The sequence below is a fragment of the Eretmochelys imbricata genome, chromosome 17, assembly GCF_965152235.1.
Source record: "Eretmochelys imbricata isolate rEreImb1 chromosome 17, rEreImb1.hap1, whole genome shotgun sequence".
NCBI classification, from domain to species: domain Eukaryota; kingdom Metazoa; phylum Chordata; order Testudines; family Cheloniidae; genus Eretmochelys; species Eretmochelys imbricata.
The window spans coordinates 19075987-19094092 of record NC_135588.1 but is presented as its reverse complement, the minus strand read 5'-3'; the positions used below and the strand labels follow the sequence as shown (position 1 = coordinate 19094092).

The window sequence follows — 18106 nt, the reverse complement described above, 5'->3', positions numbered from 1 at the left end:
CTTGAAACCCGCTCCACAACTCACCGCTAGAGCTGGGGCTGAGCTTGAAACCCTGTGACTGTGGGGAGTTTGGATCCAGATCTTTACTCTGCAGCCCGCCATTATCTCTGTAACGGGCCAGGACAAACACCCAGCTCTGGCACCAACGAACTGGGAGGAGACCAGGGCCTTGGATCCCTGTAGCTGGAGTCATCTGTAAATGTTAGATCCCCCACACCTTCCGCCCCATCCTCCGTGAGATAGTGGGGTGGCCCCTGAGACTTTCATTGGCCAAAGGGCTGCAGTGGGGGAGAGATCCGGCCACGCAGTGTGGATCCAGCTTTGCCCTTCGGATGCAGGACTGGGCCCGTCTCCTGATGGCTGTACATGCTGAGGGGGAGAGAGAGCGTGTGTGTATCTGTGTGTGCAAGCTGCACACTTCTCTGCCTGCCTCACTGGCCGCCTCTCCTTAGGTGGCAGGGATGCAGTATTTGCACAACGTCCTGGGGCCGACAGTGAATCGAGTCTTTGACGAGAAGAAGTACATCGAGTTGGATCCCAGCAAGGTGGAGATTAAAGAGGTCGGGTAAGCGGCAGTGCCCGGCGTCGGGCAGCCCTCGGGGCAGGGGACGAGAGTGGCAGAAACCAGGAGCCATGTTCTGGCTCCGACACCGAGGAATGTGGCGCTGACGTGTAGGCTGCTACCCCTGACTGCCCTGGTGCCAGCCACCCTGCCCTAAATTCACACTGCTGCTGGAGCTGACAGTGCTCCCTGAATGTAGGGGATGCATGAGGCTGGATGCTCCTCTCCCCTGGCTGTAACTCCCATGAAGACCTGACGCAAGTGAGATCAGGCCCACGATCTTTAGGAGCCAGAGTCTCTGGGTATGTCTACACCGCAAACAAAACCCCACGGCAGTGAGTCTGAGCCCAGGTCAGTTGACGGGCTCATGGGGCTTGCACTGTGGGGCTAAAAGAGCAGTGTAGACATTCGGGCCCAGGCTGGAGCCTGGGCGCTGAGACCCTCCCCCCTTGCTGGGTTTCAGAGCCCGGGCTCCCACCCGAGCCTGAACATCGACACAGCTATTCAGCGTGAGGCCAAGTCAGCTGACCTGGGGGTGGGGGGTTTGCTGTGTAGATGTACCCTAAGGGGCCAGCTGGTGTCGTGTGGCATCACTCCATTGACGTCAATGGATCTACACTGACTGACACCAGCTGAGGATCAGGCCCTAGATTCTGTGTGGATCACAAACCTGCCTAACGTTCCCCCTCCAAACAGAGCGTTCTCCTAAAGCCTGTAACTCCCTGGCTGCAAATCTCTCTCTCTGCTCTGCTCTGCTCTGGGCGGGGCCAGTAAAGGAATCCCAGGGCTAGAGAGGAGCCCAAACCAAACCTCCGGCTCACTCCTGACTTTGTGTCTCAGGCCTGTCTCTAAACAGAGCCACACCAATGCCAGGGGATTGGCTGATGACTTAGGAAGAAGGGAGCTAACTCACCCGGCGATGGTCCAGCTAGTTCAGCGTCCTATATCCCACATCACGCTGCACTAGACTCTTCAGGAGCAGTCCTTCCTGACCCCAGCTGGTGGCCAGCATGTGTCCTGAAATATGTGGATTGGCAGCCCCGCACCGCAGCTGTGTGGCTGCAGAGACCACTCATGCTTACGTACACGGTCTCCCCAGTGTGCGTTCCTGACTGTGTCCCTGCGGCTCGCTCGGCAGGTGCTCCGGGCTCCATCGGATCCAGACGGAGAGCGAGGTGATCCAGCAGAGCACCCAGCACCTGCAGTCCTACCTGACCGACCTGCTCATCTCCATCGCCAAGTCAGTGAGGACATGTCCTGCCACCGTCCGCGCCACCTTCAGGCAGCTCTTCAAGCGGGTCGAGGAGCACTTCCCGGAGAACAAACACAAGGTTGGTTGCCAGGCCCTCCCCATCCCTTTCTGTCACTGGCCCAGAGGGAGGCCAGCCCAACACAGAGACGGGGATGGTGATGTTTCACTGCCAGAGAGACCGTGACTCTCCGGGGAGACCTGGCTGTCCCGTGCTGTGGCTGGCTTCCAACAGGCATTGGCTGTGAGGCTGCAGAACAACTTAACCCACCAGGCAGCAGCTGCCCAGAGCCTGCTGCTCAGACACAGCAGTGATGGGAGGGGGGCGGCCTTGGCTGGAAATCGCAGTCTTGTTTGAGTCTGGACCAAGATGGGCTCCAGTGCAGGGCCCGCTGAGGTGGGAGCTGCAAGGAGCAGCACTGTGGTTCAGTGGGGGGCGCTCTTCCCTCTGGGCAATTAATGACGCAATGGTGGCCTGCAGGGCTGGTCAGAAATTAAACTGCTCTGTGACGAAAAATGGGGCTTTCGGCTAAATACAACCAATAGTGGGGAAGAATCCTGCAGTCAACTTAAACTGCAAACAGCTGGCATGTTTGTTCCACCCCAGAGGTGGCTGCATTACAGTGGCAGGAGAATATGCTCTATATTTGCTAAAGCACTTTGATGCTGCTGGCCCAAGGAGGCTTGGGGGGCCTGATTCTGATTGTGCTTACACAGAGATTAGCTGACAGACACATACCATCCCCCTGGGAGGCCTAAGTTGCTGCTATTGGTATTTAATGAGCGGTTTCCTTCTCTGTCTCCCTGCCGACACCCCTCCCTGACCACTCTCCTCCTGCAGAACGTGAAGTTCATTGCCGTCACCAGCTTCCTCTGCCTCCGCTTCTTCTCTCCTGCCATCATGTCCCCCAAGCTCTTCCACCTGCGGGAGAAGCATGCAGATGCCCGCACCAGTCGGACCCTGCTGCTCCTAGCCAAGGTAAGTCCCATGTTGCCCCAGGCTGCGCTCCATTTGGTGTAGGGGGGGTGTCTGTGTCCATAAGGGACCCTGCCAGCACTTCCCAATGCAGCATTTCCAATCGGCTAAGCCGAGGGGCTGGCATGGGAGCACAGGCAGTATTCCCCCAAGCAGCCCACCTGCCGCAGGATGCCGGGCAGCCCTCACTGCCTGCTGACCCAGTGTGTCATGCTCCCCTTGGGTGGGAGGCAGCAGTGGGGTCAGCTAGCCTTCCTGCAGCTCTCTGAGTGAGGCCAGGACATTTGGGGGACTCCAGGCAGCAGTGGGCTGCATCAGCCACTCACACAGCCAGAGAGAACCACAGAGTCTGCTTGTGTCCAGCTGCCCATTTCTCTACAGCAGGGGACTTAGAATCAGGACTCCTGGGTTCTATTCCTGCCCTGATGTCAGGCAGAGTGTAACTGCCCCAGCTTTGCCCGGAGTACACAGCTGTGGGCAGCTCGGGTGGCGTGCTGTGATCCTTCCCTCTCGTTTGGTGCCAGGCTATCCAGACTGTGGGGAACATGGACGCTGCGGCGAGCCGGGCCAAGGAAGGCTGGATGGCCCCTCTGCAGCCCACCATCCAGCAGAGCATCTCCCAGATGAAGGAGTTTATCACCAAGCTCATAGACATCGAGGAGAAGGAAGGTGAATGGATCTGCTGGAGCCAGTTGGTCTAAGGACCCCACACCTCGCTCCATCTGGCTTGGGGGGATTCGCCGTCACTGGTGTGGCTTTGGGCTGAATCCCTCTTCTAAAAGCATAGCAGCTTCTGGCCCCCACAAGTAGAACGCTGGGACTCTGTCTCTCTGCTTAGCCTAGATGGATAGAGCCAGGTAGATCAGACTGGGATCAATGAAGTAGCCTGTGTCACAGGTCAGGGGACCTGTATTCCTGCTCCATGGTTCAGCAAAGACACCCACTTTTAGGCTTTGGGCCCCAGCCACCCCCTTTCTTGGATGGGACCCCCATCTCATGCCCACCTGAGTCAGGTTTCCCCAGGCGATACAGTCCCCTGCCTATGCTGTGAGAACCCCAGCAAGCCAGGCTGTTTAAAAGGTCAATGTCTGCACTTTGTTTCCCCTCCAGAGGCTAGGACAGGAGAATTTCCCATGGGGATCAGGTACCACACAGCCCTTTCTAAGCACACACACGCTGGTCTTCAGGTGACAGCCTGAAAACCAATAAAAATAACCTGCACGTGTACTAATACAGTTACCTGAGATGGGCTCCAGCAAGGGGCGATCAGTCTGGCCGGCGATGGGTCCTTCGCACTGCCCCCAGGCGGTTTTCTGTGGTTGCGAGCCATGGCGGCCTCTGCTCGGAACACACACGTAGGTTAGCCTTTCCTCTATACAGCTGGGGCCTTTGGCTCATACAAGAGTGAACCACAGACGCAACCTCTCCCCTCAGGGTGGGGCTGCAGAAGATTGGGGCTTTGCATAACCAGACGGGGGTACGTTGGGGCACGCACACACTCACTCTCTCTCTCCCTGGGCAACCCACTTAATTGTTTGTCCCCAGAGTTCATTCTTGTCTGGCTCATTGTTTCAAAGGCTCCCTGGGAGTGCAGAACACTCCCCCGGGTTCACACTGGTCCCGTCTGCCCCAAGGCATTACGTACAATCCCACAGCGATACATAAACTGTGCATTCTTAATACAATGGACTCAACTCCCAAGAAGGATTTCCAGGGACAGTGCAGGAAATGGCCATCTTTGTCGCAGGCGGCCCCGCCTGCAGGCGGTGTGCTCCAGCGGACAGGGCACCACCTTGGGAAGGAGACTTGCGTGCTTGTCCCGGCTGTGCTGCGTGCCCTGGTTGTGAAATGTGAATCGCTCTGGGAGACTCTGCTCTGAGGTGCTTTGAGGTCTGCAGCTGCCCGGGGGCTAAGTGGCAGCTGTCTGGTTCTGAGGGCGTCCCTGTTGCTTGCAGAGGTGGACCAGCCGAAGGCGCAGACGCTGGTTGTGAAGGAGGGGCCTTTATTCATCCACAAGAGCAAAGGCAAAGGGCCGCTGCTGTCCTCCTTTAAGAAACTCTACTTCTCGTTAACTAGTGAGGCCCTCAGCTTTGCCAAGACACCCAACTCCAAGGTAAGGGGGACGCACCCTGCCATTAGCGGGGAGTGGTTTGCAGCCTGGATGGGCCCAGCTCAGGGAGGCAGCTGCTGGTCCCACGTCTTCGGTTGGGCTGCACTGATCGTGGAAGAGAAGTGGCTGTGGGGCCTCAGGTGGACACTCGGCTTTGCCTGGACCAGGCGGACAGATGGAAGCTGCTTCCCTGCTCAACCCCCATCTCAGCCTTTGCTGCCAGGGTCACCGTGAGCCCCCTGAGAGCACTGTGCTCTAGGGGATATTAAAGGCAGGGCACATTCCCCCTGACACATGGCAGTGACACGGGGCAAAGACTCTGCTCACACTGCTGGGACTGAGAGCTGGGTTTGTACCTCCATTTGCCCATCTGTGACGTGGAGCTGAACTGCTGGCTTCTGGGGGTGATGTTGAGAATTCAGGAACATGTACAAAGCGCCAGGGGTGGGTGAACTGGTCAGGGGGGAGAGAACTGGCCAGAGCCACCCCCCCAGGGCCTTGAAGGCTTTTCCTGCCCATCCAGTCAAGATCTGAAAGGCAGAATGGGCCGCTTGGATCACCTGGTCCGACCTGCAGAGCATGGGCCAGAGAAGCACGGTCAACGGTTCTGCAGTGCAGGAGATCCACTGGAGTCAGGATCTGGTTGCATTGTCTCTAGAGTCTGGGGCGGGGGGGGGTCAGCATGGAGCCAGCCGCCGACTGAGCTTTCTCCTGTGAAGCCCCCTCTAAGGGGGGCATGGCCTCTCCCTAGGCGAGCTCAGATCTCCTGGGCTCTGCTGTGGGGCCTGCTCTGCTGGGCTGGCCCCCACCCCTTCTCCCCTCCTGACATTTCCATGGCTCCTGGCCACCCCTTCATTTCAGAAAAGCTCCTTCATCACCCTGTCCAACATCCGGGCGGCCGAGAAGGTGGAGGAGAAAAGCTTTGGCAGCTCCCACGTGATGCAGATCATCTATACTGATGAGGCGGGGCAGTTGGAGATGGCCTATCTGCAGTGCAAGGTGGGATGGGCACCCAGGCCAGGGGGGTGTCCTGTTCACAGATCGAGTGATGGCGCTCAGCCCATAACTCACAGAGGAAGAGGATGTGCAGCAGACTGCTCCAGTCTGAATGGAGACTGGAACTCATGGGCCTGGCCGTGGGTGTCAGGAGTCATCCCCCTTCCCTGACAGCGCAGCGGGCCTGGGGGTCGGGACTCCTGGGTTCTATGCCCGCAGGCTGGCCACACAGCTCGAGTGAGAGGCTGAGAACATGTGAGCAGCAGTGCGGAAAGCGACGCAGCCAGTCATAGGGGCCAGAAGAGGCTCTTATGCTGGGCGGTGAGGGCAGAAGCTTTGTTTGCCTCGTGAGGCCGGCTGTTTCGGGGAGGAGGCTCCCCGGGAAAGACTAGTGCCATGTATGGCTGTCACGCCACAGACGGGGGCCCTTTGCTTTGCTCCCAGGCTGGCGCGCTATTGTGCTGGGCAATGCCGATGGGCTGCAGGCCAAGTGATGCTGGGGGCTGTGAGTGGGGACCCTCCAGTCACTCAGTGGCCGGTGTTGCAGGGACATAGGGCAGCCCCCGCTGTGTGTGTCTGTTTCAGTGTGTCAATGAGCTGAACCAGTGGCTCTCGGCCCTGAGGAAAGTCTGCGGGAACAACACTGAGATGCTGTGCTCCTATCACCCGGGAGTGTTCAAAGGAGACAAATGGACCTGCTGCCACCAAAAGGATAAAACCGGTAATGTGCTTGCCTGACCCCCTGCCAGCAAGGGGAAGGCGAGGGAGTCCGGGGATGAGAGCAGAGAGGCATGGCTCTTGGGTGGATTGCAGGGCTGTAGTTCTGCCATTGCCTCATTGTGTGACCTTGGGCAAGTCACCTGACCTCTCTGTGCCTTCGGGCCCCATCTGTGAGATGCATGCCTGGGTGTAAAGCGGGTGTCTATGCCACAGGTGGGTGGGTGTTATGGGTTCCCCTCTCTGCCTGACCCACAGAGGCTGTGACTGGTACAGCCCAAACTAGCGACGTGTGGGTCGTCTGCTCGTGCTTTTAGCTGTGGAGCTCCCCGGTTGTCTGCCAATAGGGCTTGGAGCCCCTTGGCTCAGGGCTTCTCTAGGCTTACGAGGCCGCACTGGTGCAGCTGCGTCGTTGTAGTGAAGACGCACCTGTGAGAGCATCTCCCGTCAGCATAGGTGCTCCACCTCCCCGAGAGGCGGTAGGAGAAGCCGTCCCGTCGACATAGCGCTGGTGGCTACACTGGGAGTTCGGCTGGATGGGTGACCACGCTATACCGACATGAGTTTGTAGTGCAGGCCACGGCTCAGGTGCAGGAGTATTGTTCCTGTCCCCCTGGGCACGGAACTGTGTTCATTTGCTTTATTGATGTCTTGGGAACGCCCGGACACTCCCTCCTCCAGGGAAGCCAGAGCAGGGGGAGGGCAGGGAAGTCGCAGAATGCCTGCTGGAGTGTAGTTAAACTCGTGGGCTCTTACATCCACTAGAGGGCACCACTCTGATACCAACAGGTGGCCTTTGCCAGCCCACCTCAAATTAACCATCTGTGTCCTGGCTGCTGTCCTCTAGGTTTGGGATGTGATAAAACCCGGCACGGAGTCACCCTGCAGGAATGGAATGACCCCCTGGATCCAGATCTAGAGAGTCAGTTAATTTTTAGACACCTGTTTGGAGTGAGGGAATTAATGAGGTGAGTCATTTGATTTGTGCGGCATGACTGGGGCTGTTTCCCTCTAGGAGTTTGCACGCAGGGATCATCTTTGGGCCCTGTAAGCATGAAACAAATCTCGCACACTGTCTTCTTACTCGCGGGGGACCATCTCTGTGGCCCCAAGGAGGGAGGGGGCCAATCAGCACAGTGAGTTATGTGTCCCAGGGGCCAACACTCTGCCCCTGGCAATCTGCCTAAGGCCCAGGGCTCTGCTCTATTTCAAAGGTCTGGCTGGAACTGGCCTGGAGTTTGTACCTGTCTGTGCACATGTCCCAGGCATTCTGACTGAAGCCAGGGTGAGGGAGATACCCCAGGGTCCCCCTCTACACTGGTCTGCAGCCTTGGAATCCTGTGCAGAAAGAGATGAGTCATTAGTGACTAGCCTAGAAATTGGAGATTGGAATCCCTGTTAGGTCCCATCTCGCCCATCCCCAGGCCAGGATTGTTCCCTTCAGTTTATTTACCAGTGCTCTGTCCATTCTAGTTTAAATGCCCCAAGCGATGGGGCTTTCACTGTTTCCCTTGGGAGGTTCTTCCATTATCTTAAGGAACTCACTGTGCGGGAACTCCTTCTGAAACTCACCCTCAGTGTTCCCTTTCTGACTGTCCCTGTCCTTCTGTCTACATCCTGTATCACCCTGAACAGTTCCTCCTTCCTGAGCATCCACTGGGGCTCCATCCCAGAGAAGAAAGTGTGGGTGAGCAGAGGGATGGACATATACATGAGGCTGGGATGGCTGCTCAAAGGTGTTTAGAAGCCACCATGTGTCAGAGTTAGCCAAGGGGGAGCAGACACACACATCTTAAACTTGCAAAGTCCTGACCATCTCATGAGATGCCGATTGTCTTCAACTCCTGTTATCGGTGGCATTGTGCAGGATTGAAACTTCTGGCCTCTTGGCTTTCAATATGGTGGGCTAATCAGTTAATTGTGGATTACACCTGAAAACCCATTATTGTTTCATCTTTCTCCCTTAAGGGAAAAGTACCTGGAGATTTTGACGGAGAAAAATGAAAATGTTCTTCTGAGCCAAAGTGGAGGTATTGCTTTGTTTGATTAATCTTTCCAAGGTACCCATCACTACCACCTGGGCACGTGCTGAGATTTCGCAATACATCTAATAACCGGCACTCTTCTCCCTTTTCCCAGACAACGCCACATTACCTTGTAATAGTTCCCTGTCCTCGCCATCAACCATGGCTATCAAAATTTTCAACCAGCCCTAGCTATCATCCTCCGCTGCTGGAAGCGGGCTCAAATTTCTGGGTGGTGCTGTCTCTTCTGGTGATCCTTAGGGCTGGTAGTGTTGTCAGCAGCTGCTGTGCAAGCATCAGTCCAATTCTTTTTGCTTCCTTGCACCTCCACAGACCCCGAAAACGTGGATGGACCCACGAGGCTATTCCAGGTGCTGCAGGACCTCGAAGACGCCCATCACACAGCCCTCTTCAGCTCAGGCACCCTAACTGATCGGGACAGAAACTGCCTCCTGGAGCTGCAGACGTGACTCCTGGAGTGAGCCACTCCATCGGGGTGATGCCACTGCCTCTCGCTGTGCTCACCCGGTCCCTCTGCATCCATCAGAGCTGCCAACACCAGACATCTTTGCAACGGGAACTCCCTCAACACCGTGTGCTCTCACACATGTTGCCCTGCTGCTCAAAAAGCCAAGCCATGGACTTCTGCTAGCTTAGCGTGTCTCCATTAGTGAGCAACTGGTCAATGACCCTCTTGTGCTTTCACTAGTCCCCAGAGCGGGATGTGTGGCCTGTGCTCCATCCAGAAGGTACCACAGAAGCTTTCACGTCTCACCTCTGCCAGGGTTGCACTAGGGAGTCTCTCCACTATTATTTTTACCTTTCAGTCAAGATCCAGCTGTTTTGTCAAGCCTGATCTGATGTGAAATCGTAATTCCTCAATGCAACCTTATAGCTGAGCTGCTTCAGCCTGGGTTTGTCTCACCAGGGTCAAAATGACTCTGTGGCGCACTGAAGCCAGTTGTAATGTACAGGCTGGTGCATCCACAGCAAAGGAGGGGAAATTTGCTAATGCAGGGGACTGGGAGCCAGGTGGCCTGGATTCCATTTGCTCTTCTGCCACTGACCCACAGTGTGAGCTGCGGCAAGTCCTTTGACCCTGCTGTGTTCCTCAGTTTTCCCATCTCTGAAATAGGGATGATGAGGCTTCCCCTTTTTGTTAAAGTGCTTTGCGACCTTCTGATGAAAGGCGCAATGGTGGTGCAGAGTATTGGGTAACTGGAGGTGCTGGCTGCCACCTGGAATTTCTAACCAATGTCACTGAGCTGCACATCCATATGTCTCACTGGGTTGTAGCCGTGGTAAAGGAATGCAGGTTCAGCTTATTGAATGAACATGGACAAGGCAGCACCTTAGACCCCATTGCATGGTATGTGGTTACCGCTGGCTGCTCAGGGACCATTCCACACCTTGAGGAAGAAGAGTTGGGGAAGTGGTTCATTAGAGCAGGTGATTCTGAGCCAGGAGTCCTGCTTCTATTCCTATCTCCCCCCACCCTAGGTAAATTGCTGCTTTTTTTAGAAGCACTTGGCATCCACCTGCAAGAGTAAGTGCCAGCTGCAGAGGTTCAGCACCTCTGAAAGCCAGGGCCTTGACCTTTGTGTCTGTTTTTTCTGATCTGTAATTGTGGATAACATTTATTAGGCTAAACTAAGTTCTCCATTGCGATCCTATTAGCAGTCAGTGAAGGCAGATTTTCACTCCCTATGCCTATCTCTCAGGGGTCTTGTAAAGCCTACTTACCTGTCAAGTGGGTCTTGATCCCAGGAAATGCAAAACCCTATCTATATAATGGCTTCCTGTCTGAAAAGTGCTTTCACATCCCTGGCGAAAGGTGCTGTGGAAATGCAGACTGGCCACTACCCCCTGACCCACGTTTCAGGCCCAGATAAACTGATGCTCTGAAACTATTGAGCCGGTGGCCTGGCTCCTACTCGGTGTCCTGCACTAACTAAAGCGCTGGTTCCAAACAGTCTGGTTCGTGGCCATTTGGGTGTCAGAACAGGGCACCTGCTGGATCACGTGGCCCCCTCCATTGAATGGACGGATAATGCCCCAGGTTCGACCTGCTGTTCCGTGTACTGTTATCATTTTAAAAAAGGAAAGGAGGACGAGTGGCTGCTGCTGCTCTGAAACCTCTTATCATTTAGCGCAGCACAGGGCCTCACCCCGCTCCAGCAGCATGGTGGAGGGACCCAACTGACCATCCGCTTGCCCCGAACGTGTGTCCCTTTGGACACGTGCTGGGCTGTTCATGGCAGAGGGGGCTTAGCCCTCAGTCGGTGTAGATGGCCTAAGGAAACAGACTCCAGAGGAGACCGGTGTCGAAGGGAGTAACCACGGCCTCTGCCTTCCTGGCCACTGTACAGAAGCGAGGCTGGCGCAGTAGCTGCGTATGGGAATGCACAATAAACCCCTCGTCTATCATGAGGCCCGGGGTTTGCTTTTCCTTCCCTGCCACCATCTCCCGCGTGAGCAACCGCCAGTGGGTTGAGCGCAGGGGGAGGGAGGGGCTGCCCCGGGCAGAGCCCGCCGTGGCCTCGGCTCCTGCTGGCGGCTGCGGCCCGGGGCGGGGGCAGGGGCCCCTTGGCGGCGTTGCCATCAATCGCGACGTGCCGTGGCTGCGTCACGCAGGGCCAGGCCGCGGCCGAGCCCGGCCAGGGGGCGGCCCGCACGGAGCGGGTCCGCGTCCCCCGAGGCGCGCGGCTGCCCCCGGCGACGGCGCTGGTGACGCTGGTGGGGGCGGTGCCCCGGCCGTTGGTGTTGCCATGGGTGACGCTGGTGGGCGTTGCCACGGCGTCACACCGAGGGGCGGGTGCTGACGATGGTGTTTCTGTGGCTGAGGGCGGGGCCCCGGGGCCAGGCTGAGCGGCCATTTCTCCTCGCGGGCGGCCCGGGGCGCCGCCGCCGCCGCCGCGTAGTGCCCCGGAAGCGGAAGTAGCGGGGCCCTGGGCGCTCCCGGAAGCGGAAGCTGAGCTCGGCGCTGCTGGAAGCTGAGCTCGTTACCGCCGCAGGATGAACGCCCCGCCGGCCTTCGAGTCCTTCCTGCTCTTCGAGGGGGAGAAGAAGTGAGTGCGGGGGACGGGGCCCAGCCGCTGTGAGGGCCCGAGTTCGATCCCCCCAAGCCAGGCAGCGCCAGACGCCCCCCCCCCTTCCAACCCCACCGCGCCCCCTTCCGCCCCTCCGAGCCGGGCAGTGTCAGACGCCCCCCTCCCGGCCCCCTTCCAACCCCCCGAGCCGGGCAGCGCCAGACACACACACACCCCCGGGGCCCCCTTCGACCCTCCCTCCGGGCCCCCTTCCAACCCCCCGAGCCGGGCAGCGCCAGACACACCCTCCGCTCCCCCCCCCGAGCCGGGCAGCGCCAGACACCCCCCCCGGGGCCCCCTTCGACCCCCCCTCCGGGCCCTCTTCCAACCCCCCGAGCCGGGCAGCGCCAGACGCCCCCCCTTTGCCTCTTCCAACCCCACCACGCCCCCTTCCGCCCCTACGAGCCGGGCAGCGTCAGACGCCCGCCCCCCCCCGGGGCCCCCTTCCAACCGCCGAGCCGGGCAGCGCCAGACACCGGTCCCCCGGAGCCCCCTTCCAACCCCTAGAGCCGGGCAGCGCCAGACGCCGGCCCCCCTTCCAGCCCCCCGAGCGGGCTCGGCCTGCCCTTGGCGCGGGGGCTGCTTTGCGGGGACCCCGGCCGCTGCCAGGCTCTGCCGGCGGGGGGGCGACTCCTGCCCCTCTGCTCAGCCGCGCTCTGTGGCGTGGCCGCCCCGCGGCCCGTCCGCTGCCCCCTCCAGAGTCCGGCCTCCCTGTGGGGGGCGGGGGGAGCCGAAAACCACCTGGAGCCAGTTGTGCCGGGAGCTGCTGGCCCCATCAGGCGGGGCTGGGGCAGTGCTGGGGAATTAGCTCCTTTCATAAAAGGGAGTGCCCAGCTGGGTCCAAGATCCTACTGGCCCCTTACCGATGGTTTGCTGGCCAGCCGGGGGGATGCCTTGTGGGATCACACAGGGGTCTGGGGCAAATCAACGTTTTCATTAACGACTTGAACCATGCAGTGAAGAATAGGTTGATAAAATGGGGATGACACCAAGCTGGGAGCACTTTGGAGGACAGGATTAGAACTGAAAATGACCTTGAGAAATTAGAGGATTGATCTGAAATCAAGATCAAAGAACTGCATTTAGGAAGGAAAAATCAAATGCATTAATACAAAATGGGGAATAACTGTCTAGTACTGCAGAAATGGATGTCGGTGAGCTGAAGCTCATGAAAGCTTATGTTCAAATAAATTTGTTAGTCTCTAAAGTGCCAGAAGTCCTCCTTTTCTTTTTGGGATTATAGTGGATCACAAATTGAATATGAATCAGCAGTGTGACGCTATTACACAGAAGAAAATATCATTCTGTGGTGTTTTTACAAGAGTGTTGTAAGACACAGGAGGTAATCTGCCCACTCTACTTGCTACTGGTGAGGCCTCGGCTGGAGTGTTATGTCTCGTTTTGGGTACTACACTTTCAGAAAGATGTGAACCAACTGGAAAGAATGCTCAGCAGACCAACAGAAATAATAAGAGGGTTAGGAAATGTGACCGATGAGAGAAGGTTGAAAGAATTTGGCATATTTAGTCCGGAAAAGAGAAGGGTGGGAAAGACCTGATCAGTCTTCAAATATGTAAAAGGTGTGTTAGGAACAGAGAGAGAACAATTGATCTCCAATGCCTACTAAAGGCTGGGGTGTGTGTGTGTGTGTGTGAGTAATTGGCTTGGTTTGCAACAAAGGAGGTTTAGCTTAGATAGTAAGAAAAACTTTCCAACCCTAAGACTAGTTCTGCACTGGAACATGTTACCTATAGAAGTTGTGGAATACCCATCATGGAAGGTTTTTAAGAACGTTTAGCAAATTCTTGTCAGGGTTGGTCTAGGATTACCTAATCCTCCCTCAGCGCAGGGGCTGAACTAGACCAGGGATTGGACTAGACCAGGGATTGCAGACCTCCTGAAACCACTTGTGGACTCCCGCTTCAGATTGCTGGACTAGATGAGCTCTAGAGGTTCCTTCTATCCCTACATTTCTATTATTGTAAAATCTCAACAATTGGCAGAGGGACTTTTAATTAGGTGGCAGACCGTATATATATTTCCAGTTTAGAGATGTTTCATTGGGTGTACACAGTCCTAGGACATGCAGTCAAAAACAAGTATGTCCCAATCAAGTCCTTTCATTTCAGACACTTGCTCTGTTCTGCCTTAACATTTCGTACATATGGCTATGTTTTCGCAGCTGCAAAATGACAATCCGTGAGACACAGTGTCTGAGTCGTGCATATGTTGCATGTTGCACCTTTTACCTAGTCTCTGAGTTGCATAATGAGTCAAAGTTATGGGTTAAGTGAGAAACTTTCAGAAATACAAATGGATTAAAGACGGGGGGAAAAAATTGACAAGCTAAATCTTCTAAAAAAAGATCTGAATTATTAAAGGCAGCGTCTCCTCAATAGACAATTTGGCAAACAGCTCTAAAGTATAGAACGTTTTTGCATTTACAGTATTCATCGTGAAGTGACATTTAGAAGCTATAATTTAAAAAATGGTGCAGTTTTGGGGTTGACGAATTATTCTGTAATTCACCCACAGAGCTTTTCAAATTATCTGCTAAATTACCTTTTTATTAGTGCGCTGTGCAGAGTAACTTTGGGTACATTAAAAAAATTCTCCCTTGCCAATAACCATATACAGCTACAGCTGTGTGGGATGCAATTGCTATAACAGTAATTCTTAAAGAAGTAAACCGGGCTCTGAAATTCATTTGTTTTCTTCTGTCTCTTGTGCTGCATTAGCAATGCTGTAGGGATGACATGAATTATGTAAGGATCATTATGATCCCATATTGACTTCATAACTTTGTCCAAAACAGGTACAAAAGGCTCAATCTGGTGGGACTCTCAAGATAACTGTGTTTGACTGAAAGCACAGACTGGTTTGGTTTGATGTTCGATAACGTCACTTGCTTTAACACTAGTATTTTTCTTTTACTCAGAATCACAATTAATAAGGATACAAAAGTACCAAACGCCTGTTTGTTTACAATCAACAAGGAAGACCACACGCTTGGAAATATCATCAAGTCGTAAGTAAAACCAATTCCTCTTGCACAGGGTTAGAAGTAAAGTTCTAATGGGGATGCAGTAGCTTACGTTTAGCTGGGAAGATTGCCAAGGTGACTAACCATAAACACCGGATAACTAGCAGCCAGTCAGTTTCAATAGCATGTTTGGGTGATGTCTGCAGGCCTAGTTGTGGTAGTTAGGGATGTGAAATTATGTTCGTTGACACCCACGTCTCATTGTGGCCCTTTTTACCACCACGTGTAAACGTTGAGCTAGGGGTTCAGTTCCTCTGCTCATGTGCAGGAATAGCAGCATGGCTGCAGCGGACCCCCCCACCCCCCGTTTTCAGGCAGGTTTGTACTTCCGCCGCTATGAGGGCTAGCAAGACTGTGTGTACATGAGCATGTGAATCATACCTCTAGCACGGGGGTGGGCAAACTGACGGCCACATCTGGCCCACGGGATCGTCCTGCCCAGCCCTTGAGCTCCCGGCCCCTCCACTGCTGTTTCCCCTCTACTGCAGTTGTGCTCCTGCATGGCTTGCGCCCGCCCACCTCCCAGGCTTTCCAATAAGCCTGTCCTGTTGCTCGGAGTGGCATGGTAAGGGGGCAGGGAGCAGTTGGATGGGGGGCAGTTAGGGGGTTTGGATGTGTCAGGGGGCAGGAAGTGGGTGGGGGCCAGGCTATTTGGGGGGCACAGCCTTCCCTACCCAGCCCTCCATATGGTTTTGCAACTCTGATGTGGCCCTCGGGCCAAAAAGTTTGCCCACCCCTGCTCTGGGGCATAGCGTGAGCAGATACCCAAAAGTTAGAGGCTAAGGTTGGTTCTTTGTAATGTGGTAAGACGTCTCCCCCCAGGTGAAACTGGCAGTGACCTTGGGGGGGGCGTTTCTTCGTCCTTTTTTTTTCTTTCCCTCCTCCTTTTCAGTATGTGGGTGCGGGTTGCTTGCCTAAATTATCTGGTTATATCTCACTTGATCATTTCCCTGCTGTTACTGAGCCTGATGCATCTTGGTCTCTGCCTGTGGCACATAATAGTCTAGTCTTCTGTGGGCTGTAATACATTGGTCTAACTTTGGTTGCTGGGTGGTGGTACTGGCCTGTGATATACAGGAGGTCAGAGTAGATGATCTGGGGAGCCCCTCGGGCCTTAAAATATGATTCTCAATCTGGGTGGCAAAGGTGCAAATGCCTGTTTTTCTTCAAATTACAAATTAGCATTGTAGCAGTACACAGTGATTCTAGTGAAGCAAGGAACTCTTAATTTAACAGTGTAGGAAATTCAAGAATCTCCAGGGCTGAACCAGGTTGACTTCACAGATGGACATGGCAGGGGCTAATCCATTCGTAGCTGGTGATGCAGTAGGTCTTTTGCTTAAGTCCCTTCTGTAATTTATGAACTCAGAACAGCAGCATGTGGCCTCCAGTGGTAGGAGTAAATAGTGCTGCCTTTAAACTTGGGCTCTCTGCATCAGATTATTGAAGTATGCTTTTGATAGCTCTTCTGCATGGACTTTGCTGAAAGTGATTCTAAGTTATACCCTGGTGCTTTGTTCACATGACCACCACTGCTCAGTGCTTGTCAAGCATTTCCCATTATCCCTGCTGTTCCAGTCCTGGACCTCTAAGGTAGGAATGGTCAATGCTGCCAAAATGTGCAGTGGCTTTATGAAATGCATGTACTGTGTCTTATTAGGATAAGATAAATCTTGCTCTCAAGCTGAGATGGGCATAGACATAACATTTCCTCTAGCCCTCTGGAAAAATTCTCCAAGGATTGAATTAGTCTGTTAGAAAGATGTGATCTATGGCAGACCCAACTTCATGCTTTGGGATCTTACAGAAATTTTGCAGGTAACTGTTAAAGTCATCTGTCTTGTATCCTCTAAATGCTTTCCCCCTTCCCATTTCAGGCAATTACTGAAAGACCCTCAGGTGTTGTTTGCAGGATACAAGGTCCCACATCCTCTGGAACATAAAATCATCATTCGAGTTCAGACCACTCCTGATTACAGCCCCCAGGAAGCTTTCACCAATGCTATCACGGACCTGATCAGTGAACTCTCCCTTCTGGAGGAGAGATTCAGGGTAAGCTTGCTCCTCTGGCTAAACTGTAGTATCACTAATATGGGGAAAAGTTACTGAAACTGTGACCTGGTTTACAAATGGCAGTTAACCTTACAGCTGTTGCTTTCGTATGAAAAATGTAACTTATGATCAGCCCAATTCAGCTCTGAATACCCATGTGTAAATTCCATTAAGCTGGAGCAGAATTTGGCTGTTTTACCACAGGATACTTGAGATTTTGTTCATTTTCTCACACACCTTGTCTCTCTAGGTGTCTAGCATTTGCTTTCTCTCCCTTTTCACAAGCATTTAAGTGTGAAAGCCTGTTGTCTGGAACAGCTTACTTGAAAAATTCTGCCTTTGAAATCTTTCCCATGCCAAGAACTCTTTTTCACTTATGTGCCCTTCTGTAATTACTCCATTCCTTGCTGTACAGTGTCTATTTAACCTCTAAAATTGTTTGAGATACCATTGGTCTGAAAAACATTTCAGACTAAAGCTATATTGAGTCCTAGCCGTGACTTGTTTTAACATAACTGCTTTATTCTTTGAGATCTCAAAGATTAGTTGCTGTGGTTGACACACAGGAAACCCTTTGAAACTTACCCTCTTTTCATGTAAATGCCTTCCAGTAATGAATAGAAGGTAAGGGACCTGTATAAATATGCATTCTCCGTCGGAACATGACTTGGGTTAAAAAAAATCTGATTCAATATTTTTAATCTCAGTTTTGCTCAAATTATTGGTCTTCAAACCCCATTTAGAGAGGAAATAAATGAGATCACTTTCTGGTTCAGAATTCCTTTAGTGATCTATTTCTTGTGTTTTACAGGTTGCTATCAAAGATAAACAAGAAGGAATTGAATAGAAACAGGAAGCTTCAAGTGGACTATTTTTTTTTACCTGGAGTGTGTTATAAATAAGTTTTGTTTTCATTATAGTGGATGTGACTCCATTTCATTGAACAAGTTCTTTAAAATAATCCTTAAACTTTTTCAGTAAGAATTCATGTCTCTAATAACAGTGGCCCTAAATTCACTTATTTTTAATTAGTTTGCCCAGAGAAAGCAGTATTTTGATTTCTGTACAGGATAAATTATTTGCAGGTAGGATGGTAATTGTATCAGTTGAGCTATTAAACTTTTTTCAAAGCTGTGTGTGAGACATCCACAATCTATCATTTAGTGTCACACAGAGGTAAGACCCTATGAAACTTAACAGCTGGGTAGTTCTCCACTTTATTTTGTAGCGTGGAGCATGTTAAAGTGACTGCTTTTTCACCATGCAGTATTGGGCTTAGTAGCTGTAC

At 53.4% G+C, this 18106-nt stretch overlaps 2 protein-coding genes across 2 annotated transcripts in view; both read left to right on the top strand.

Moving 5' to 3' along the window:
- Positions 1 to 9516, top strand: part of LOC144276436 (ras GTPase-activating protein 4-like) — a 49766-nt gene extending 40250 nt beyond the window's left edge. Inside the window, exons 12-21 of the mRNA XM_077836502.1 lie at positions 453 to 565; positions 1701 to 1893; positions 2653 to 2790; positions 3312 to 3456; positions 4743 to 4900; positions 5759 to 5896; positions 6479 to 6614; positions 7458 to 7578; positions 8579 to 8640; positions 8968 to 9516. Coding sequence (XP_077692628.1) covers positions 453 to 565; positions 1701 to 1893; positions 2653 to 2790; positions 3312 to 3456; positions 4743 to 4900; positions 5759 to 5896; positions 6479 to 6614; positions 7458 to 7578; positions 8579 to 8640; positions 8968 to 9104 — 1341 coding nt within the window. The 3' untranslated portion in view covers positions 9105 to 9516. The remainder of the gene's footprint in view (positions 1 to 452; positions 566 to 1700; positions 1894 to 2652; positions 2791 to 3311; positions 3457 to 4742; positions 4901 to 5758; positions 5897 to 6478; positions 6615 to 7457; positions 7579 to 8578; positions 8641 to 8967) is intronic.
- A 2030-nt stretch (positions 9517 to 11546) lies between these two features.
- On the top strand, positions 11547 to 17952 carry POLR2J (RNA polymerase II subunit J). The gene is made up of 4 exons (XM_077836840.1): positions 11547 to 11702; positions 14662 to 14751; positions 16644 to 16818; positions 17630 to 17952. The coding sequence occupies exons 1-4, from the start codon at positions 11650 to 11652 to the stop codon at positions 17663 to 17665; spliced, it is 354 nt and encodes a 117-aa protein (XP_077692966.1). The 5' UTR covers positions 11547 to 11649; the 3' UTR covers positions 17666 to 17952.
- The last annotated feature ends 154 nt before the right edge of the window (positions 17953 to 18106 follow it).

Bases quoted from the DNA above. Each gene is read 5' to 3' on its own strand.
- POLR2J (XM_077836840.1), top strand. From the start codon at position 11,650: ATGAACGCCCCGCCGGCCTTCGAGTCCTTCCTGCTCTTCGAGGGGGAG. The intron at 11,703-14,661 runs GTGAGTGCGGGG...TCTTTTACTCAG, and splicing joins CTCTTCGAGGGGGAGAAGAA to AATCACAATTAATAAGGATA. The intron at 14,752-16,643 runs GTAAGTAAAACC...TTCCCATTTCAG, and splicing joins CTTGGAAATATCATCAAGTC to GCAATTACTGAAAGACCCTC.